We start from the raw sequence: 24217 nt of genomic DNA, 5'->3' as shown, positions 1-24217 counted from the left end.
AAGACCTACAGAGCATTGAGGCTCTTAATACCTCTTGCAGATGTTAAACAAATGAGCAGGGTATTTTTGTAGTTAGCCCTTGGGCTGCTTCTGCTGAGATGCCAAATGGGAAGGGTTTGGAGCAGCAGTGTGTGAATCTCGGTGTGGGAGCCAGTGGCCGTGCAGGGTCACAGGCTGAGCTCACAGGAAAAATATGTCCTAAAAGTACGGGAATCTCAAGTGTCTTTTTCAGAGCTGTAGGGAATGTGGGACATACAGCCACAGTGTGGGTCTCAGGATGGAGGGCACTGCTGGGGCTGCAGCCCAGCCATCCTCGTGCTGCTGCCTGTCCAGGGACACCTAGGCATCCAGTTTCCAAAATGAACTTTTTTCCCTTATTTGTCCACTCGGTGGTGCTAAAACAACACCAGCCCTTTTTTGGCATTTTCTCACTGCCGTGTGTCAGGGAGGGGGGAGCGTCTGCTGTCTTTGGAGGACGTTCAAGTTCCAGCCTAAGACCTACCTTTGCAAACTCAATAGCCGGGAAACCTGACGATCGCTGCCCTGTGCCTTGGCTGTCTGCTTCCAGCAGCATGGAGATAAGCCATGCAAAGCACTTATTGTGCCTAATTACACAGGGAGCCTGCAATCTTTTTTCTCTGCTGCTGATTAGAATTTGATTAATTTGTGATCCTATGTTGTTTGTTTTCCAAGAAAAATGACTGGGGTAATGTTGTACCCAAATTATTTCTGTCTTCAAAAAGCTGACCAAGGCAGAGTTTCTGGGGGGAAATAAAAATATGTGAATCAGCTGACGAGAAAAAAGATGGATGTAAAAACCCCAAGTTTAATCTGTGACACATCACACTTCCTTCAGGTCCAATTACTTTTAAGCCAGTTTATACCACTAAGGGAAGCATTCTGCTGGAAGGGGCTGTGTGTTCGGATGCTGTTACGTACCTCTGGTGCCAGGCAGCAGCTGTGGGAGCTCTCATCTTCTCCAGGGAGCACAGAGCGTGCAGCCAAGGGATGGGACATGGCAATACCAGCTGCACAGAACAGGTCCCACTGCAGTTGCTGAGCTTTTCTTTCTACCCAACCACAGTTGCTACACCTGGACCTGGACCTTTTGGTTAGAATTTAGAAGCCGTCCTGGAGGGGAAGTCAGCCTGCCAGAACTGCTCTGCAATTCAGTATTTCCAGCTGGGGAAGGTGAGCCCGAGCCCCGTGCCCAGAGCTAGGCCCATCCCTTGTGGAGCAGCTCACAGTGAGAACAGTCAGGATTTGATCGGCCAGGAAAGCTTTCTTATCCCCAGTTCTCCAGGTTAACATGCACAACATAGAAGGTGGCTCAGCATGTCTGAGAGGAGGAGTCTCCAAAGCTAAAATCAGTGACAAAAACATTTACTGCAGTAACTCTTGTGGTACAGCTCTGTGTGGACAATTGCAGCAGTCTCTCTGGACTCCTTTTGAGAAAAAAGGGTCTGGATCCCCAGTGCTAATCAGCACATGGGCAGTTAATTCCTTGCAGACAAGGCTACACTTTGTTCTTCCTCTTTATACCAGTGTTTAGATTATTAACTTCCTGTGACCAGAAGCAGTATTCAGGGTTAATGGCCTAATTTATAGTTTATGACCTGCTGTTACGCACAGACCTCTTAACCACTTAACTTCTGCTGAGAAGCCCAGGAATCAGCTCATGGCCCAGGAGCGTGGCCATGTGGTGGGGACGAGGGCAGGTTGTCCTCTGCACTGGGTAAGGTGACAAGATGTGCGGGTGTGCTGCCACGTGGTGCCAGGCCTCTGCCAGGCCTGGACTTCTTCCAGCTCACAGGCTGCCTAGGAAGTATGAATTTACCTGAACTCTGGCCTCTCTTGTTCTTCAGATCAGCAAGACCCCATAACTTCTACTCATCTCCTCGTTCTCCCTAAAGAGGCAGCTGTTGCCGACTCTGGTGGGACACAGAAAGGACCCATGGCCGCTACAGGCTTCTGGCAGCAGGAGGCGCTGATGTGAAGGCTTAGAGTAGGATGAATACCAAGGGGAAGGGAAAGGTACCAGCACCTGGCTATGTCGCTGCCTTGTTTTCATATCAGCTTTCCATAGATGCATGGTCTGCTGTAGTTATGATGACTGTATGGATGGATGTTCCCCATTAATGACAGTTCTGCTGGAAAAGCACATGTTTGCAGCAGAAACAATCTGGCTTTGCAACTGTGCTGTACCTCCACCCCATGAGTCCTCAGCTCCACAGGCTGGGGAGGTCCATCTTCAGTCCATGGAATCTCACATCCCTTTTGCCTCAGAAGATGATTCCCACAAACTTTAAGGGGAATCCTGCCAAATTTCCTGCCCCCATCCCAGAGAAAGTTCATTCCCCAGAAAGCAATCTGAAACTTCATTTATGAATTCACTGAAGCCTGCTTGGCAATAAAATCCCACTGTCATGTCGCATGATAGATCGTGCTCTGCAAAACGTAGTCCTTGGTGGGAATAGCCAGATCATTTTGATTAGCTTGACTAGTTGTCTTGTGAAATTTGGCACCATGCAGTGCTTCGTAAGTGTGTCATAAGTTAAAAGTTTCTGTGTGTGTGGACCAGGCCACAGATTGCTCAGCTTTCCAAAATCCTGACACGTGAAGCATGGTATCATGGTTTCCTGCAGGGCCACCCTCCTGCAGTTCATCACCGTGTCCTTTCTCCGTGTCACAAACAGCCAACATCAATTTCATTTTGTTTGTCAGACATATGGGACGAGGATGAGATAGCAGAATTGCTGCTAATACATCCACAGCAGGTGGGTGCCTGGATTTTCATACTTGGCATATGAGCCATTTTCTGTAATTTCCTTAAATTTTTCCTTTGGTCATGAATGAAAATGAGATGTATCAGGAGAGGAGAGCTAACTCACTGATTCCTGCAAATCAGAGCTGACGGAGCCAACAAGCAGTAGCAGGGACAGTGATGCCCTGAGTGGTAGGAAGGATGCCCAATGCTAAGCAGAGGCTCCTTTGGACCAGGGCACATGGTTACCCAGATGGTCTTCTTTGAGCCCAGAGTTGCCAAACGGACACTGATAGGGACTTGTTCATTCTTCCAGTAGAATAATGAGCCTTTTCAGATTATCTTCTAAAGAAAAATCCCAAAGCAGTGCATTAAAAAACCAATCATTTCTTTGGTTCTGGTTCTCTGTCTCAACAGCAAACAGATCAGTTTCATTTCCCTGCAGTTCTACCAAGTCCTTGATGAAACAAAAGTGAAAGTGAACAGTAACAAAACAAACAAACAAACAAAAAAACCCCATCCATATTTAGAGATCTGTTGTGCTTATCTCTAACTTCCTGCTGTAGGACACAGTGTACCTTATGCAGCTCCTAGAAACTGCAGTAGAATAACCAGCGCAGACCAAAGGTTCCCATCAAGGTTATTGGGTTCCTGCCTTTGATGCACAAGCCTCACACTGGAAAACATGTAGATCTGCAGCAACCACTGACTTATTTCTTTATTGTTTTCCCTATGATGTTACAGAAACATAAGATCAAAAACAATTTATGTTATCAGACTCAAAATAGACTCACTAGTGACATAACACTCTCACCTCCTTAAAGAGAGAAAACGGTATTTCAGGATCATGTAATACATTTTAAGTGTTGTGGGTTCTGTGTTTTTTTTTCCTCACCCCTCCCTCTCCCTGCATTTAATGAAAAAACACACCAAATATCTTAAAAGACCTTTTTTCTTTCCATTTGAATATGACAACTGACAAAAATTAGAGGTATCTATCTTACTGCCCTTCTGCATTTCACTGGATGATTCTTTCTTGCTAATTGCACCGCTGTAACCTTTGTTCTTCTCTTGCATTAAATCACAGTTCTGCACTATTTTCTCGTGTTTTCTAAGAGTTTTTCTGGTCAGCAGTTCCTTTTGTTTCCAGACTTGCTGTAGCATGCCTGCCTTCTAAAGCTTTCTGTAGCGTCTGTCATCATATAGTGTTGTATTACAGGGTACAAACACACTTTGCTTTGCAGAGGCTTGTCTTTTGTCCTGCTAACTATTGAGCAGAAGAAATGGGTTTACAATGAATTTTGTAGCTTATCTTCTTCTATGTAAAAAGCTACAGGCTTTCTTGCTGGGGCTGGGCTGTATGTGGGAGGCCTGACAACCTGCAAACGATGCAGCTGACAACCCATCAGCTGAAGGGTACTTGTGTGCAGCCACTGAAGAGATAACAGTGTGCAAAAAAACAGGATATTGTATAAATGTGGGGATTTTTTTTTTTTTTTTTTTTTTTTTTTTTTTTGTGTGTAGAAGATTAGCATTGGATAGAAAGGAGCTAATTGGAAGGGGGAAGAGAGATTTGACAGGACAGAAAAAAAAGAATAGCTCTCACAGTAGAAATGTATTTTGCTTTACAAAGCCTTGGCGCATAGGCCTACATGTCTGGATTCAGAATTGAGCAACTTGGTATGTACATGCAGTGTTTCATTTCAAAACAAACTCGTTTTTGAATTAGCCCGTAGAAGCGAGCAGAAGGAGAATCATTGTCACAGCACAGAATGTGCTAAGGCCCAAAATGCTCTGCATTTCGTACTCCTGCATTTTGGGAAACGCACATTCAGAAGGAGTAACCTTATGAACTGATCAGGGATGAATACTGCCATTGTTTCCAAGTGAGGAAAACAGACCCACAGAAAAAAAGAGAAACTGCTTCAGTGCTGAGCAGATGCCAAATTGATAGATATTCTTTCAGAGGAGGAGAACTTGCTGAATTTTGGGTACTTCTCACTGTAGCTTATTTTGTTCATAATCGAGTGTCCAAGTGAAGGAGATGGCTTTCAGGACACCTACAGCGCGTGTCCGACAAAGCTCAGACACAAACCGGCTTCACAGTTACATCCATTCAAAGCTGCATTAGGAAGAATTTCAGGATGAGATGAAAGTTAACTGTCAAGAGGGCCATTAATAAACCTACTACTGCTAGTTTATTCACAGCCTTGCTTTTGGATTTCTCAAGGCGCAGGTGGTGCTAGAAAGGATACTGTGTGCTTAAGAATCATAGAATCATAGAATGGCCTGGGTTGAAAAGAACCTCAAAGATCATCGAGATTCAACTCCGCTGCCATGTGCAGGGTCACCAACCACCAGACCAGGCTGCCCAGAGCCACATCCAGCCTGGTCTTGAATGCCTCCAGGGATGGGGCACCCACAGCCTCCTTGGGCAACCTGTTCCAGTGCATCACCACCCTCTGGGTGAAAAACTTCCTCCTAAGTTTTTCCTCCTAAACCTCCCCTGTCTCAGTTTAAAACCATTCCCCCTTGTCCTATCACTATCCACCCTCGTAAACAGATGTTGCACCTCCTGTTTATATGCTCCCTTCAAATACTGGAAAGCCACAATGAGGTCTCCCTGGAGCCTTCTCTTCTCCAAGAGAAACAAGCCCAGTTCCTTCAACCTTTTTTTCATAGGAGAGGTGCTCCAGCCCTCTGATCGTCTTAGTGGCTGGTTCTTCTCTCTGCTAGCAATGAGGTGTTTTGTTTCTTCTATATCACATAATGGAAGGACAGGATAATATTTCTTTGATCCTAGAGATCTTCAGGACAGTGCTTTCCCACCTGATAATGGTCTCTGCTGAGAATTGCTCCACAGTAATAAACAGCCCTTTGTCTTTCCAAGGCTATTGTATCTGAGTGGCTCCGTGGGGTAATGAACACAGCCACTCCGGCTGCCACTCTGAGTTTCTGGTCCCAAAATGTTTCTATTAGGATAAAAAAAAAAAAAAAAAAAAAAAAAATCCCAAAGCTTTGTTCAAAAAACAACTTGAGTGACCTTTTGGACGATCACATGAAACAGCACTGAACTTTGGACAGCAGGCCCAGACTCAGTCTGCAGTGGTCCTTCTGAATGAGCACACCAGCAAGGAGAGATCCCCCTTCCTGCTCCACTGGGAAAAACAAAAATGACTATTCAGCCTGATTTTAGCATTGGGTTTATGCTGTCCTTTCTTGTTTGTTTGTTTTCATATGAGAATGTACCTATTTGCCCATTCTGCTGGTTTCATACCAAATGTGGGGAAATTTGATAGCAAACTCAGCTCACCATTTTTTTCAGTAAAATGGTGATTCTTCTCATTTCCCAACATGTTCTTACAGAACATAGGATTACACAGCAGATCCCTCAAAGGAAAAGCCCAGCTTCTCTCAGGCTGCACTTTTACTTCCGTTCACTGGCAGGATTAATGTAAGCACTTCCCACTCCTATCATCAGATCCCAAGTCTGCTACAAATGTTTGTGCATCATTATTCAGGTAGATTCTACTGATGCTTTATGGCTTGATCAGTTTGTGAAGAGCATTTCTGTTAGCTCGTTGGTATGTAGTTTCAAACCACAGATCAGTTCCCCATTTCTGCACTGGGAACTCAGGCACACAGCTCTGATCTCTCCTGGAATTAGGGTTTTATTTTTTACATGGGAACATAAAGCTGAAGTTGTTCTTTTAATGCCAACTTTTGGAAGTTAGTGAATTCCCATGTACTGAAGTGACATTTGAAAGCTCTGAGTGGATGATATACTTTCTGATGTCATCATAATTTTAAACAGAACACTTTGTCACAGCCATGATCCAATCCCAATATACTCTCCTTCCTCCTCCTTTACCCCAGCTTTTACTGATCAGAGCGATGCCATATAGTACAGCATACATCTTTGGCCACTTTGGGTCCACTGTTCTGGTTGTGTCCCTCCCAGCTCCTGCTGTACCCCCAGCTCCTCACCAGCAGTGCAGCACGTGAAGTGCAAAAGTCCTGCAATCCAGAACATGGGTTCCAACAGTCTAAAGCTATAGCCATTACCATCTCCACCCCTTGTCCTTTTGGACCAGGCTATGGGGTTTAAAACTGCAATGAACTCCCTTCACCTCTGCTCCAGTCTGTGCTTCTCTGTTGGCCAAAGTCCCTTAGAGGTATACCTGTTCTGGCAAGGCCTACTCCATGAGCCACAGTCCCTTCAGAGATCTACCTACTGTATCATGAAGTTATCCACAGTTGCTTTGAGGTCTACCTGTTCTGGTGTTGGTTTACTGATGGACCACAACCTCTTCAGACGTATCTCTTCTGCAGCATGGACTTATCCACAGACACATTCATTTTGAGGTGTGGCTCTGGCACGGCCTTGTTCATTGGTCACAGACCCCTCAGAGGTCCCTTCAGACACTGTTCTGTAGTATTATTCACAGACACAGAGGCTTCAAGGTAAGCTGGCATGGCCTCATCCACAGACACTGCAAGGTATACCTGCTGCAGCATGGATATCTCCATGGCCACAGACACTTTGGCACGTACATACTCCACTGTGAACTTATCTGTGGCCACAGATGTCTTGGGGTGTACATGCTCCCATGCGGACTTGTCCATGGGTCACAGATCCTTGATTTGAGATCAGTTTGGAGTTCCCTGTCCAGTACAGCAGCACAGGAGCAGCTGCAATGCTTTGGCCAGCTGCCAGGCCAGGCTCCTGGCCACAGCTGTTATCACAATGTTCCCAGGCACAGAAAGGCAAGATGATAAGGAGTGGAGCAAACAGTAGAAGCAAAAGCAGCTGCTAACAAGCACTGACTCCAACATGCAGTAAGGGAAGCAAGCCCTGTGGCAAGCCCAGGAGCCTGCGAATTAGCAGCAAACAGCTGTAACTTCTATAGATTTGGTCTAACACACTGCACACTTCAATCTGTCATCACCTTGAACCCTTTGTGCCTTATGTGGGTGCCAAAAGGTCTCTTGTGGTGTAACCCATAGAATTACAGAATCAGAATGGCTCGGGTTGGAAGGGACCTCAAGCATCACCAAGTTCCACCCGCCCTGCTGCAGGCAGAGCTGCCAACCACTAGTCCAAGTACTAAATCAGACTGCCCAGGGCCCCATTGAACCAGGCCTTTAACACCTCCGGGGATGGGGCATCCACACGCTCTCTGGGCAACTTGGTTTAAGCCAGCAGGCACACAGCTGCTTGCTGACTCTGCCCCAACGGGACGGGGGAGAGGATCAGAAACTGCAGAATTGAGAGAATCTGGGGGTTGAGATAAAGAAATATAGTTTACCATGTAAAGCAAAAGGTGTGCATAGAAGCAAAGCAAAGCAAGGAATTCAGTTGGTACTTCCCATCAGCAGGCAGATGTTCAGCCACTCCCAGGAAAGCAGGACTCACTTCTAGTGGTTTCTAGGGAAGACAAATGTCATCACTCCCATGACACCTCCTTCCTCTTTGTTTACCCCAGCTTTCATTGCTCAGCATGATGCCATTCGGTATGGGATATCCCTTTGATCATTTTGAGTCAGCTGTCCCAGTTCTGCCCGTTCCCAGCTCCTTGTGACCCTCAGCTGCTCACTGGCAGGGCAGTGTGAGATGCTGAAATGCCCTGGGCTCTGTGCAGCACTGTTTAGCAACAACTAAACATCAGTGTGTGATCAACATAGTTCTCATCTTATATCCAAAACACAGCACCATACAAGCCTCTATGAGAAAACTATTCCAGCCAAAACCATGACACTTATCAAGATTGTGCATAGCAATAGTTAGTTCTGAACTGAAAGCTGTGGGAAGGATCTAAAATTTGCAGAGAGATGAAGGGCAATAAATTGAAGGAAATAAGACCTATAGACATGTTCTTAATTTGATACCAGGAAGTAACTTTGAGTCAAAGCAGACACTTGCTGTTTAAAAAGATAATACCTCTGGATAAGGTATTATTAAGGATGAGCAGCTCCGAATTTCAACAAATGGATACAGCCAAAGAGCAGCCTTTTGATTCTCACGGTGTATATACATATATGTATATGTATATATCTCTCCCACCTACAGTTGGATCACTTTAGTGTAGTCATCTCTTTTGGCATTTTTCATGTTCTTTTCTCTTGCTGAATCTAATTGTCTTCCTATAAACAGAAAATGAAACTTGGAAAAGCCAACAGCTCTAAAATCTGAAAGGGGAAACTATCACAGTATTTACCAAAATTTTTCTGCAGCTCATTCCAACTCATTTTTTATTCTCCAAATAAATAACAGTGAAAGAGTTTCTGACTGATTAAAAGCTTCCTCTTAATCAGAGTGGTTTTGATATCTCCTGGAGACCAATTATGGCTTACAGGAGAATGTCTTCTTTGCACTAAATGTGAGAAAATAAAGCCCACAATAGATTTAGGTAAACTTTAACATTTACACTTGTGATCCTTTGCGTAGGAGGATGTGCAAAACAAAACTCTGCTGGGCTGCAAAGCTAGCAAAAACTTTCCAGATGTTGAATGTACTGACCTTCAGTATGGGAGTGCTGAGTAGTAGGCTGTGGGGTTTTTTGTTCTTCTTTTTTTTTCTGCTTAAACATTTGAGGTTACTGCAATGAGTCACAGTGCCCTTGCTATCTAGACATGTTATTTATCCCTTGTGAGTCTCTTTTTTCTCTCATTTGCTACATGCCCAAATGCAGCTAACAGTCTCACTAAAAAAGATACAGTAATAGTTATTGCTGGTCTAGACGTAGGTGTCCTGTTGCTGTGTTTAGTCGGAGTGAAGTGGGAAGCAGTTTTCATTCACACAGATTATCAGAATACAGCTTGCCTGATGTAATGCCTACAAGATGTCAGAACTACTCTTCTCCTGGGATTTGGAAAAACAAATAGGACCTGATACTTTATCTGGAGTTAATATTCTGTCTCAATCTGACTTACCCTAAATTTCCCGTAAATCTTTTTTTGTTTTTCCCTATTTCATCATCTGAGAAACCACGTGTTGCAAAGAAAATTCGCTCACTGTTCTTTTCTGGAATGCTAATTGTCAACTTAGATCAGTTTAGCATGCAAAACCTCCCTCTGTACTGCCGGACAGGGGTCAGTGCTGCCAATGAACTGCGAGTAGCAGCTACTGATTCCAAATTTAAAATAATTAGCATCAGCACAGCTGACAGAACACACTGCACAGTGGCATTTGATACCTTTTGGAAGCTGAAAAATGTGGACACTAGCTGATAACAACTCTTTTTCCTTTTTAAAACAAGCAGAGTTTTATAGGTGGATCTAGGTTCTCAGCAGAGCAGGCACAGGGTCTCCATTCCCTGGCTGGGTTGCATGGATTCTTGATGGAAAGGTTTTGCCTCTTGCCTCTAAAGCAGCTTGGAATTTAGATACTTCATGTAGTTTCTATACAATGACATCTAAGGAGGACATAAATATAACTGAAATTCTAGGGAGTATTTTTTCTTCACCTAATTGAATGTTTTCCCCTAAAACATAAAAGCAACTAGGGGTACAGTCTTGGCTAGAATTAAAGACCAGAGCAGTATAACTGAAACTGCAGGTTATGCTGTATCTCATCCTTGGCAGCACAGACATGATGAATTTGCTGCTTTGAGCTGCTTCTATCTCCAGAGAACATCTGAGATTGAAATCAGTGTTAATATTTGCACATACAAGTAAGGGGGTTCCCACCGTGAAGCCTGGTGCATTTAGAAAGACTGAGTTTATGTAGTCTGATGTCCCAGCAGCCATAAAGGAACCTGTTCTTCAGGATGTGCTGCCTCTTCAAGGACATCCCAAATGTTCCTGCAGGAATCATTCTTCTGCATCCTTTGCAGCTGGCTGTGGGACTAAGGTTGCATTTTCTTTGCTGCCCAGAGTGTTACAGCAGGACCACTGATGGTGGGCTCACTCCCCCGATTGCAGGGGATGGGTACATTAATGTCCTGAATTGTGGCTCTTCGTGTGGGTGGGCTGGGATCCCATAGGAGGATTATTGGTAGGGAATGGCAAAGAATAGATAAATAGATTAAAGAGCCTGAATATCAGAACTCTCCTGACATGGGAAATGGGTAACCGAGATCCCGTGATTCACTCTTCACAAATGCATCTTTGTTGCTTGGGATTCATGGTCTTCATGGCTATTACCAAAGACTGAGGCCGGGGTGGATGCCTGTTGCTTAAATTGGTGACAGTGGTCTTTGCTACAAAAAGGTGTCTTCCTCTTGCTCTGGTTATTTTCCAGCTTTGCTTCCCCAAACAGGGATGTCAGGAGGGCATTGGATCCCACGGAGCGTGCAGGTAAGTTTCCATCTTGAGAGTGGTGTTCAATAAGGCCAAGTGCAAGATGCTGTATCTGGGTTAGTGCAATCCCTGATGTGTGTACAGACTGGGAGAACTCATTGAGAGCAGCTCTGCCAAGAAGGACTTGGGGATTCTGGTGGATGAACAGATGGACATGAGCCAGCAGTGAGCACTGGCAGTTCAGAAGGCCAACTCTATCCTGGGCTGCATCAAAAGATGGTGACCAGCAGGAAGAGGGAGGTGACTGTCCCCCCTGCTCAGCCCTTGTGAAGTCACATTGGGAGTACTGTGTCCAGATCTGGGGACCCCAGCACAGGAAGGATGCAGATCTGTTGGAGTGGGTCCAGAAGCAGACCATGAAGATGATCAGAGGGCTGAAGCATCTCTCCTATAAAGGGCTGAGACAGCTAAACACGTTCAGCCTGGAGAAGGTTCCAGGGAGACCACATTGCAGCCTTCCAGTACTTAAACGGAAGATTAAATGTAATGGAGAGAAAAGCAGTAGCAATGGGAAAGGCAAACAACACTGTCTTTTCACCTTCTTCTCTTCAGAGCCGTTTAGGGGTGTGTGACAGAGGCACCATTACAGGAAGATGTCTTAGCGCTGTGGAAACAATAAACTGGAGAACAGACCATAGAAGAATCACAGCGTGGGGAGATTTACATTCATCAGGCCACCTGGAGAGTATTTCTGGATGTGCAGTTCTATCAGATACTTCTTGGGCTGCCCAACCTACTCATTGCTGGCATTCTTAATGCACATATGCTGCAGGGTCACTGTGTTCCGCCTCCAAAAACCAGCTATATCACCTTCGCTATTTCAGTCAACACTGTCATTAGGTTTATTTTCGCAAGCACTGGTAACGTGGCAGTCACGCTTTTATTAGCACTCTGACCTCTATGAGTGCATGTGACTTGCTCAGAAAGCAAAGCCTTCTCTTTAGTTGAGGAGGGCTTTATCAGCCTTTCTTCCCCTTCTCCAGAGCAAAGAATCTGCAGAGTAAAGCATCTTGTTTATCAGTCCAACTGTGACCTTTGATGTCTGAGGCATCAGTCTGAGGTGAAAGGGACAGCCCCATCATGTTGTACCACAGGCTCAGAACCAAGTTGAAGCCTACTGCTGTCAGCTTGTGTTTGTCTGAAGCATTGCTGTGCTTCTCTCCCTGCCTTTGGAGTTCCCTTGCCTGATGCTGAATCCAGACTTAGGATGCTGCTGATAATTAATCACACCTCATGAATTTCAGTCCTAAAAATAAACCTTTAGTCATCTCTGAGTACATACAGAAAGGACCATCCATCATTGAGGAGGCAGGAAAAGCTCCCTTGCCTTTTTTCCTTGTAAATGCAAAGAAATTGCTGGGAAAGGAGAAATAGGGGAGCTGCTACTATCCTCAAGAGTCAGAGCAAGAAAAAGAAGGCTGGCAGCTCAGGACAGCTGCACTATTTCTGCTATTATATGCATTTTAGCCTGCTTTTTCATTCCTCCCCCTCCCTTCTTCCTTATTGCAACATGATGCTTGCCTAGTAGAAAGGCAGAGCCTGAAACAGCTTGCCTGGAGGCCTGGGAGGGGAGGAAAGGGCAGTTTCTATTGCAGGATCCGGAGGAGGCCAAAGGGTATGGAGGAGCAAAGGGCAGGGATGTGGCTGGAGTAGCACAGGCAGGAAGCTGCAGGACGGAGTTAAGGAGGAACACTGAATTATTTCTCTTTGGAAGAACATTTGGTTAAAAGTTAAGAAGCCTCCTGGAATGGATAGAAATGGATTCAGTATAATTTCATTTAGTCTGCTTGAAGTACAGAAACCGGGAGCATTACATCTTGCTCCATGAAAGCAGAATTTAAGCCATACACACACATACAGAGCTCAGGTCCTTCTGTGATACTGAACTCCCTGTGTCCAACTGATGTGAAATCCCACACCTGATCCTCCTTCAGATATGGCACTTCTGGATCTAGCTCCATTTTTCCACCAACAGTGTTGTCTTCTGAATGTCAGAAGCTTCCTTAAGGTGTCACCTCGGAGATCTGATAAAAAAATTACTTTTAAAAAGCTCTGTCTGAATTAACTGCTGAAATGAGAAGCTTTTCTATGTCTGGAGTTCAGTGAAATGTAATGAATGGTGTTTTAGCACTACCTGACTGCAGCTATACGTTCCAAATGTGACATACTATTAATGTCACCACACATGACAGAAAATTCAAACCCATGAGAGAAAAGAGATGAATCGTCCACAAATCCACCTTACTGGAAAAGCCACAAGAGATTACCCGGCAGTGTCATAACGAGCCCTCCAGCAATGCCTGCCGCGTTTCTGTGCCGCAGCTCAGCGATGCGAACACCCCGCCATCATTCTGTCACCACACGCACAAAGCGGGGCTTTCTCATCTTCTGCTTGCTGTTTCTCCAGAGGAAATGTCATACCGCGATCCGGCAGCACCGCTGAGGAAGTTTTTCAGCTTTCTGTACGCGCTGACACACGCCGGTGGAAATTTGCACTCGGTTTTGCCTTCCTCTCGTTGTTCCCCTTTGCCTTTCAGTGACCGAAGCGCAGGCGGTCACCACGCACCCCCCTCCCATAGCAGCCTGCATGAGCCAACGTCGCGAAGAAAAGGTAAAAAAGTTCAAACACGAAGGAGGAAAGGCACCGGCAGCCTCCTGAGGAGAGCTCCGCGTGCAGAGCGCCCCGCAGGCCGGCACAGCCCGGGGGCACGGTCTGGAAACCCCCGCCCGACGCGCAGGGAAAGCACGTTCTGCGTGGGGAACCCCGCGCCGCCAGGAAAGCACCCGCCGTCCCGCCCAGCGCCGTGCGGTGCCGCTCCTCGCTCAGCAAACGGGCAGCGGGGACACAGCGGCTCCCGAGGGGATCCGTACAGCTCGGGGTGGGGAGGGAGCGCACAAGGCTCGGGGGGAGCCTGCTCCGACCGCCCTGAGAGATGAGGACCAAAGACACAAAACGCTGCCATGGCCGCGACGGAAAGAAAGCACCGCCCCTCTCGTCATACGGCGCATGCGCGGCGCGGCGCGTCGCTGGGGCTTTCCGGCCGCTTCCCGGCCCTGACGCTCCCCTCGGAGTTTCCCGGGCCGGGGGCCGCCCCTCAGTGCATATAGAGTGCGGCCGGCCCGTCTGCCCGGAGCAGCGAACGGAAGCCCCGGGGGAAGGCTGTGAGTCGGGGGGGGGTGACCCGGTGGGGCCGGACTGAGGGCAGCGGGGGGCCTTGGGCCGCGGCGTCGGGGTGGGGGCGAGCGAGGCGGGGCGGCAGGAGCGCGGGGCCGGGGGACGGCTGTCGGGTCCGCGCGGGCTGCGCTGCCTCTCCCGCTGCAGTCGGCTTTTCCCAGGCGGGAATGCTCCCGAACTTGGCGGCGGTGCCTGTGGGGCTGCGCTCCCGGCGCCTGCGGCGGGGCCGGTGCCGGTGCCGGGCTTGGCGGCTCGGCGTCGCGGTGGTTTGGCAGTGAGCGGCGGCCGCTCTCAGAACGGAGGCGGCGGGGAAGCGGCAGCCCCCCGTCCCCGGGAGGGGTTTTCTGGGGCTGTGTGAGCGTGGCACGTCTGCCCGTTGTGACGCTTTCCTGCAGAGCTCGTTGGATTTAACTAAGTGAGGGGTTCTGGGGGTTTTAATTTGGCAGTATAGTAAAATGGAATCCCTGTTGCCTGAGGTGCAGATGGCTTAAGGCCATCTGAACGGCTGTACCTTCCTCAGTACGTGATGATCCCGCAGTTGCGCAGCGGGTGGCCGAGCGGCGGCTCCGGCCGTCTGCACGCACTGCTGTGCGCAGATGGAGCGCTTCTGCATACGGCTCAGTAGGGGGGAAGTGGGTGAGGGCCCTCCTGTGCGACAGCGCATTTCCTGGAGGGGACGAGCTGACATTTCAGATAAGCTTGCTTTGCAATTCTAGTGCTTGTTTGTAGCTTCTGCTTATCTCGCTGTTGCACGCACGTCATTTCGTGTATTTTTGAAACGCTCCTTTCTTTTTCCTTCACAGGTTTTGTTCCGCACAAAAGCATTGTTTGAAATTGTAAACATTTACAGTTTTTCCTTGTGAGCCGTCAGTACCAGTATGGAGGCGTAGGCACCTCAAACGGGACTTAAGTCTGGACTCTGGGAGGTAGTTCTGTGCACTAATAAAGAAACCAAGGCTGTTTTCTTCTTTCACCCCAGGGTTCTGTTTGCTTTATAAACATGGCATACAGAAAAACCTTAATTTATCACTATAAAGTGTTATTATGTCCCAACGCAAAGCAATTTACTTATGTTCAAGGTGATAACTGCATACTTGTAACTAAGGCACCAGGTTAAAACTGAAATGCTCTGTTCATTCTGTGCTGTTATAGATAGGAGGGCCTGGGGCTGTCCCAGGCTCATTAGTTAAGACAGCTCATCCTTGTCAGAGGCAGCGTATAGGATTATTACATCTCATAGCTGTGTTTAATATAAGTGAAGTCGAATATAAACTGACTTCTGGAGTCTTAGCAGTTGCGTCAAGGGTATTTTTGGCAGATCAGTAGTAGCAAATAGACTAGATCAATTCAGTGATGTCAGTTCAGGGGCCCTTTTGAGATTCCTAATGAGATTTGTAAACTGCAATTTTGTGTTTGTATAGTTGATCAGCTCCCTAGGGTGAAAGAGTTTTTAAATCACTTGGTGGTATTTTAAACTGGGAAATACAATGTGTCATCCACCCACCATTTTGGTTTCTTTATTAACAAAAGGATTTTGATAAACCCATTTGAGGCTTTCCCCTCAGGACTCCAACCCCACCTGCCTGACTGGTTGATACCACTCTCCCAGATGCACAGCACAAGGAAAGCACACAATGTGACTGTAGCACAAGAGAAAGTCCTCTTTGACATACCTGTATTTGCCAATGGGGTGGATCAGCTTTTGCACTGAAAGCAGTTGTGCAGACACAAATATGAGAACTTGGCAAATGTTTGAAGTCTTGATAGTCACATGACTGATTCTATTTATACATGCATTCAGAGTTACACATAAATATTTCATTTCCAGGTTCTTAATTTGTACAGGCAGGGGTTATTCAGAATTGCCTTTAGTGCACACAACTACCTCCCAGAGGAAGACTTGTCCCATTTCTTCCAGCAACAGTTCATTATGAACATAATGGATAGTAGCCCTTTGTTGGCGAGCGTGATGAAGCAGAATGCTCACTGTGGGGAACTGAAGTATGACTTATCTTGTGAGCTCTACAGAATGTCAACGTTTTCTACTTTCCCTGTTAACGTGCCGGTGTCAGAACGAAGGCTTGCCCGGGCTGGGTTTTATTACACCGGTGTCCAAGATAAAGTTAAGTGCTTCAGTTGTGGCTTAGTGTTGGACAACTGGCAGCCAGGAGATAATGCTATGGAGAAGCACAAACAGGTGTATCCTAGCTGCAGTTTTGTTCAAAACATGCTATCACTTAACAACCTTGGACTGTCCACTCATTCTGCCTTTTCTCCTTTGGTCGCAAGCAATCTTTCACCATCTCTACGTTCCATGACACTTTCTCCAAGCTTTGAACAAGTTGGCTATTTCAGTGGCTCTTTTTCCAGTTTTCCTCAAGACCCAGTAACTACTAGGGCTGCTGAAGACCTCTCACACTTAAGATCTAAGCTTCACAACCCTTCCATGAGTACAGAAGAAGCTAGGCTGCGCACTTTCCATGCATGGCCCCTGATGTTTCTCTCGCCCACCGAGCTGGCAAAAGCTGGACTTTATTACCTGGGGACAGCAGACAAAGTTGCATGTTTCACCTGCGGTGGTCAGTTGAGTAACTGGGAGCCAAAAGATAATGCCATGTCAGAGCATCGGAGGCACTTTCCTAACTGCCCTTTTGTGGAAAACCTCATGCGAGACCAACCAAGTTTCAATGTTTCCAATGTGACCATGCAAACCCATGAAGCCCGTGTTAAAACATTCATTAACTGGCCAACTCGGATTCCAGTTCAGCCTGAACAGCTTGCAGATGCTGGTTTTTACTATGTAGGTAAGAAAGTCTGATGTCACTGATGTCATTCATATTGCTACATCAACATTTACTTTAATGTAAGTTGTGTAAATGGTTGCTAGATATGTCACCTTGTGTTTTAAAGGCCGCAACGATGATGTCAAGTGTTTTTGCTGTGATGGTGGGCTAAGGTGCTGGGAATCTGGAGATGATCCATGGATTGAGCATGCAAAGTGGTTTCCAAGGTAATTTGCAAATTCTTCATCACAGTTGGTTCACGTCATTACTGTTAAAATATTTTAATTCTGGCAGTTATGTGCCACACCAAATGTTTTTATTTTTACCATATGGTGTACGGATTATCATTTGGTTATATTTCATGCAAAAACTCTTGACATGCTGAAGTGGGTTTGAACCACTTCTTCATGAAGCATGACACTTAACACTTTCCACTTCATGACTAAAAACTGTATGCATCTGCAAATCACTGTTAGCAAGTGATGCTGCACTGTTAATGAGCACACCTTAGGTAAGGGAAGCAGTCAGAAAGCAGGCTGAGGAGAATTGCTGCTGAGAAGTGAGGTGGAGAGGACCTTGAACTTTGGTCTAGTTCTGTGCATGTCTTGAATGCTCTGGAACCTGCCTTTGTGCAAGTAGTTTAGTCTCCTAGGTATAAAAAGGGCTGTGAAGACTTCAGTGGCTGTGAACATGTCTTTATTGGAAAATTGGTAGAAGTAACTTCCGAATACATTCCCTGTAATTAAGTAGCAGTTGCACACTCAGTTGCTGCCTGTACCTGTGGAAATCTCCACCTCCATTAATGGCAGAAGTAGCTTTCCTGAAATTGAGTGCAGCTAATAGTAAATCTTTACGCTGTAGATCTCCAGCTAATCTTTCATAGGCAATTTGCCTGCTTCTGTTGGACTACAGCGTGCATGTATGTGATGCTTTTTGTTTCTGTACTCGAGAAGAGATAAAACTCTGAATTCTTGAAGCAGATCTGCCTTTGACAGTGGAGTTGAATTCTCTGAATTTCTGAATGATTTGAGTAGGAGATAAGAATGATGTGATCAGAAACAGTTTATCACTCCATTTGCAATGAGTTATGACAGCATGTCAGTTTCATGAAGTGCCATTTTGATTAAAAGTAAAAGTACATGTAGAGCTGGTGCATTTATATACCTAATCCTACTGTCTGCTGAACATCATGGAGAAGCTTTATCAAAGTGTGACCAGATACTAGACTATATCAAGCTTACAGTTTAGAGAACTCTTCACCCGATGAAAAGGAAGAGAAACATGCATTTAATTTATGCTGTGCTGTTGTAGGTGGTTTCATTCTTCTGCATTTCTGTTTCCCGGTGGGAACAAGAAAAAATCAGAAATGTAATAAATGATGTTTTTGCCGATGTTGCAGGTGTGAGTATCTGCTTCGTGTGAAAGGAGGAGAGTTTGTAAGTCAAGTTCAGGCCAGGTTTCCTCATCTTCTTGAACAGGTAAACCTTACAGCTCTGTAACTTCGCTTTTTCCCTTGCTGCATAGTGCTGTGCTCTTCTAGAGGGTCCGGTACCTCCTTCTGCCTTCCATGTGTATTTCTACTAGGTTTATAACATGGTGAATGCTCTTTATGAGTACAAAACAGCAAAGTTAGTGCTGAACCATGGGTAATGGGAACTGAGTGGTGAGAGCTTACCCTGTACAGGGTTACTCACGGAAGGAGCGTCACGAGAAATTAAAAAGTAGGCGGTATAATGTTATAGTAGTAATTCCAAGGTTACAACACTCAGTGATTTACAGGCAATCCTTTGCTGCTCTTTATGAGGCAATTAGATCCTTTGAACCTCAATGTCAGAAGAAGGAAGTTCTGATTATGCAAGTTCTGGCAAATAATGCAAATCAGCAGCTGCTGTTTGAGAAACTGGTCATGGGCAATTCTAAGTCTGTGCTACTCCTAACACATGAATTACATTTATCTACACGTTTGCCAATGTGTATATACGTATAAACTGTGCTCTTCAGAGAGGTGGTCAGCACTAACTTTGTATTGGTTACCTATAAACTCAGGCTTATGTAACCACATGTCAAATCCTTAATGGGTATCATTCAGTTAGAAGGCTTAGCATGATTAATGAGAGACTACTGTGCTGGTGTGGTACATAGAGGGAAAAGCAATGCTTGGATAGTAATATAATTCCATTGTGTTCCACAGCTCCTGTCAACTTCTGATACACCCGTAGATGAAAACATGGATCCAAGTATGTATAACATGGAAAGCATATTGTCAAAGTTTGTGTACTTAATTACTGGATCTCTAAAACTAATTTGTTTAGCAATTCTTAGACTTGCTTGGGAACAGCGGTGTTATAGTTGTCTATATGACTTTAGAGAAGCTACTTCTAGAGATTGGAACTTGGTGGAGCAGTTGCTTGAGGGTGTCATGAGGTTGTGCAATTCCACTTTTAGGCATGTAGCTGGTTAAAAAGGGAACTGGGCAGCAGTGATCAGGGAAAGGGTAGGACAAGCTGATAAAGTGAAGTCTTTGAGTTCCATCGTGAGCCGAACTCCAGTTATGGTGGCAATAAACTCCTCCCAGAGAGGTGAGTAGGAGATAATGGTAGTTCCTGCTGGTTGAGGACAAAGACTCAGTCCCATGTGCCTGGTGCTTAGTAAGTTGAATGGAAAGTATTTGTTGAGAGCTGAAATAGACCAGTTCTTTACAGTGTATGCTCTGAATTCGGAGTTTATAGCTTCTCAAGGCTGAAGTTAGGAATGACTAAGCATAAAAAGCCCTGCAAACCAACATGCACGCAAAGCCCTAAGTCACAGTGGGATTTTATGTGCTTTCTCTGAACTATCTTAGTTCAGTGAAGACTTGATGTGGATCAAAGTTGATCATGGATTTGGTCCAACTGAATCCAAATAACTTGTTTTAGTTTTTAAAACTAATTGCTAAAAAGCCTTTGAAAAAGCCTAACCACTGAAGTAATTAGCTTTTATAATATTTAGGTTTTGCATGTAGGTAATGCTGATGACTTGTTGGTTGTAGGAATATTCTGTTCTTTTTGATAAACACTGACTTCTTCTGTTCAATTAGTTATTCATTTCGAGCCTGGAGAGAGTCCTTCAGAAGATGCAATCATGATGAACACTCCTGTAGTTAAAGCTGCCTTGGAGATGGGATTCAGTAGGCGTCTAATAAAGCAAACAGTGCAAAGTAAAATTCTAGCCACTGAAGAAAACTACAAGACTGTTAATGATCTTGTGTCTGATCTGCTCACCGCTGAAGATGAGAAGAGGGAGGAAGAGAAAGAGAGACAGTTTGAGGAAGTGGCATCAGGTATGCATAGGGTGAATAAAAATGAAAGCATAAGGTGTTTGCATTGTTCTGCTTTCTGGCCTGACTTTTATAGTTGCTTTTATTACAAAGTAATTTAATTTAACTTGCAGTTAGAATCAACTTCTATAAAAGCATTATTTGGCTGTCTTTATAGAACTAGCAGTCCCAGATAGTTCTTTCCTTCCCAGGAGTATGGTTTGTGCAGGTACTCAGAGTTTAGAATTGCCTTATTCTCTCCCCAGAAGCAAAGCCATATTTTAATAAATCTGTGCTCTTATATTGCTATTAATCAAATTTAAGCAAAATACTTCAGAACTTTTTTTGTATCCTTCCAATTTTGTCTGCTTTTTATTACTGAGTCAACATAGCCACCTAAACTATTACTAATTTAAATCCTGTAGTATTGTCAGAGGTCAAGGCTTTTTTTTGTCAGGCTTTGTGTCTGACTCAACCATATTAACAGTGCTTATTTGATGCATCTTTGACATTTACTGTTGTGTCTAGACTGTGTAAATTTTTCTGAAGCAAAAACCTGCTATTTTAGAGTCTGTGAAGCAGTAAACTAAATTTCTCAATTGTAAGTTGAATTGGCTTCTTGCCTGCCTGCGTATTCTGTCACAAAAGCAGAGATGGCTTCAGCCATTGAACCTTTATGGGAATGACATGGTTTCTTTCATCAGTTGTGTGTGATAGACAAAATTCTCAAGTCTAGTTGTGCTATACTTCTCATTTCCTTGCACATAATTCTGTTGGGTAACTCTTAGGAAGGACTGATCCCATCTATATGTCAGCCTATCAGTTCTCAGCATTGGTGTTATGCAGAGGATGATTCTTGCTAGTGTGAAATTAGATAGGATACCCTGAAACACTTTCATCCAAAGGTGGAAGCGGGTGGTTTCCTTAGTGGAAAAAGCTTCAACACTTCTTGTGGCTTTCTTAAGCCTGTTGTGTGTGTGAACACTGCTAAAATGTTGAGGTCTCTTTCTGATGATCTGTAGTAAGTGAATATTTTGAATAGAGTTGAAAGAATGTGTTCGTTTAAAATGCACTTTGGAATATTGTATTCCTAGCAAACATGTAATCCTTTCTGTATTCCAGATGATTTGTCCTTAATCCGGAAGAATCGGATGGCTTTATTCCAGCGTTTAACCTCAGTACTTCCAATCCTTGGGAGTTTACTTTCAGCTAAAGTGATAACTGAACTTGAGCATGATGTCATTAAGCAAAAGACTCAGACACCATTGCAAGCAAGGGAACTGATCGATACAGTTCTAGTGAAAGGCAATGCAGCAGCCAGCATATTCAGAAACTGTCTAAAGGATTGTGACCCTGTACTTTACAAAGACTTATTTGGTATGTCATTCTTCTTAACAATTGTCAGTTTGATTAGTCTTTGATAAAGCTGTATAAAAACAACATGCTGTTGGAATGTAGAGAAATAACTTGAATGTTTTCCTCTTATTTCAGTGGAGAAGAGCATGAAGTATGTTCCCACAGAAGATGTGTCAGGTATCTTAAATTCTGCTTTCTTAATTTGAAAGGCATTGTGGGACACATAGTTAACATCCTCAAAAGAGAAGAACTTTTAAGAAATGGGCTTTATTCTGTACCCTCTCCCTGATTTGCTTTAGTAAGACATTTTTATCTGAAAGTTAAGTGTAAACTGGTCTGTCTGCCTTAAGCTATACATTGTGCTTTACACAGGTACTTTTGCACTAGGAGGTAGAGTTTTCTGGAGCTTGAGAATTCAGGCACATGCTGTATTTGAGCCTGGTACAAACTCTCATTTGGGCATTTGGTTGAACTTTTTCAAAGTGGGTTATGGCTGTCCTAAGATCTAGTTTGGCAAACAGCTGGATAGAAGAATTCATCAGACATGAGTTAGTTTGCTCTAGTTCTTACTCCTGTAGTTCAGATGTTTATGAAATTTAATATGTTAATAGACTGCATTAAAGTATGCAAGTCTGAATGTAGCTCACTTCCACCAGTCACTGTTCACTGTGCTTTTAATATTTAAACAAGAAGAGTACAGCATATGCTAAAATGTAAACAAAAGGCTCAAGAACTAGAGCTGGTCGCCAATCCCTGAGCTGTTTGTTGTATCACAGAAATGGAAAGTACAGACTAGTTGGTTCCTTGCACGCCAATTTCTGAGCTCTGAGAGATGTGCTTCTTTCCATAAGTACGTTTGCCATCTATATTTAGTGAGTACAGATAGTCACATTCCATTTCACTCTTTATTTCCCTACTTAATAAGCAGAATGCATTTCTATGCAGACTTTAACAGTTCCTTTTTTTTTTTTTTTTTCCCAGGCTTACCTATGGAAGAACAACTAAGGAGATTGCAAGAAGAGAGAACATGTAAAGTTTGCATGGACAAAGAAGTTTCTATTGTTTTTATTCCGTGTGGGCACTTAGTGGTATGCAAAGAATGTGCACCATCCCTTAGAAAATGCCCTATTTGCAGGGGAACAATAAAGGGTACAGTTCGTACGTTTCTTTCATAAGGAGGGGAACTTGCAAAATATCTTTGCCCAACAGATGACAGAAACATTCATGCTCAAACCAGCAATGTCTTCAGAATGGGAAAATTGTGTTACAGAAGATGGTTAATCAGCTACCTAACACAGTTGTGTAACAGTGGAGCATATCAACATAATGAATATTTTGGGTCTTGCTTGCCAAAGAAAATTTCTATTTATAACACTAACTCAGTACTAAGATAATGTTTCCTTTCTAAGGAAAGTAGTTCCATCAGTATGCTGTTATCTGAATAATAAAACCCCTCTGGTCAAGTTTCTAAAATGGAGCTCTGCAGAACTCTTTGTCATGCATTTCTTCCTTGCGGATGTGCGGTGGGCTAACCTTGTTCTCTCATTCCTTAACAAGGTGGGGCAAGAAGATAGGATAGAAAAGCACGTGGGTCAAGATAATGAATGGGAGGTGGCTCAAGAATCCCTCTCATAGGCAAAGTAGACTTGATGGGGTGAGGGTGAATTTAATTTATTGGTAGTAAGAGTAGGATAGTGAGAACTAGAACAGACCACTTTTCCCCCCCATCTCTGCTGCCTTCTCAGGCTCAGATTCACTCTTCTGCCTCCTCCCTGCCCAGAATGTGGTTTTTATTCAGGCCTGCTGCTTCTGAAGACTCCAGTATAGAACTGCTCCTACAGGAACGGACTGCTCTGCTGTGGGTCTGCCCCATGTGTGTGCGGTCCCTGCCAGAAAGCCTGCTCTATGGGGGTTGCTTTCCTGAGCCACAGTTCCTGGTAGGAGCATGCTTCTGCAGGAGCTTCATAGCCACCTGCAGGGCATCCTGTGTGAGCTGTGGGTTGGATATCTGCTCTGCCACAATCCTCTGGGCTACAGGGGGACAGCCTGCTCCACCATGGTCAGGGCAGTCTGCTCTGGTGCTAGGAGCTGCTCTTGCCCTCCTCCTTGCGGGCTGCAGAGCTGTTTCACCAATTTTTCCCACTTGTCTCTCCTAGCTGCACTTAAATCTGCTATGAGATGTAACCAGCATTGCTCATTGGATTGTTTTTGACCAGCAGTGAGTCCCTGTTGGAACTGGCTAAGTCTGTCAGCCATTGGTCTCCTCTCATGGAGGCCATCCCTGTCAGCCCTCTCTGCTTCCAAAGTCTTCCCATGTAAAGCCAGTACAGGATGTGAGGAAACAGTTCAGAGGGATGTTCTTTGATAGTGGATTTCGGCTACTGTTGTTCTGTTTTAGCTTTCTTGCAGATGGGGGAGGAAGTAGGCAACTGTTGCAGGAAAAGCAAGACTTTCTGGAGTTTTGAGTGTGTTTAGATATTTGTGTAATGTATATTAATAACAGTTTATATGAAGAATGAATTAAAATATTTTTACTTAGCAAA

At 44.7% G+C, this 24217-nt stretch overlaps 1 protein-coding gene and 1 long non-coding RNA gene across 2 annotated transcripts; one reads left to right on the top strand and one right to left on the bottom strand.

Moving 5' to 3' along the window:
- Window positions 1-3135: 3135 nt before the first annotated feature.
- On the bottom strand, window positions 3136-14037 carry LOC124417349. The gene is made up of 2 exons (XR_006931993.1): window positions 7038-14037; window positions 3136-3221 (listed from the first exon to the last, which is right to left on the bottom strand). It is a non-coding gene; the product is annotated as an uncharacterized LOC124417349 (long non-coding RNA).
- Window positions 14038-14094: 57 nt separating this feature from the next.
- On the top strand, window positions 14095-24217 carry BIRC2 (baculoviral IAP repeat containing 3). The gene is made up of 9 exons (NM_001007822.2): window positions 14095-14227; window positions 15044-17044; window positions 17151-17250; window positions 18423-18501; window positions 19215-19260; window positions 20100-20342; window positions 21441-21695; window positions 21810-21851; window positions 22656-24217. Exons 2-9 carry the CDS (start codon window positions 16171-16173, stop codon window positions 22847-22849), a joined length of 1833 nt encoding a protein of 610 aa, NP_001007823.2. The 5' UTR covers window positions 14095-14227; window positions 15044-16170; the 3' UTR covers window positions 22850-24217.

The sequence above is a fragment of the Gallus gallus genome, chromosome 1 (genome assembly GCF_016699485.2).
Source record: "Gallus gallus isolate bGalGal1 chromosome 1, bGalGal1.mat.broiler.GRCg7b, whole genome shotgun sequence".
Lineage (NCBI taxonomy): Eukaryota > Metazoa > Chordata > Aves > Galliformes > Phasianidae > Gallus > Gallus gallus.
This window is presented reverse-complemented; position numbering and strand designations above follow the sequence as displayed.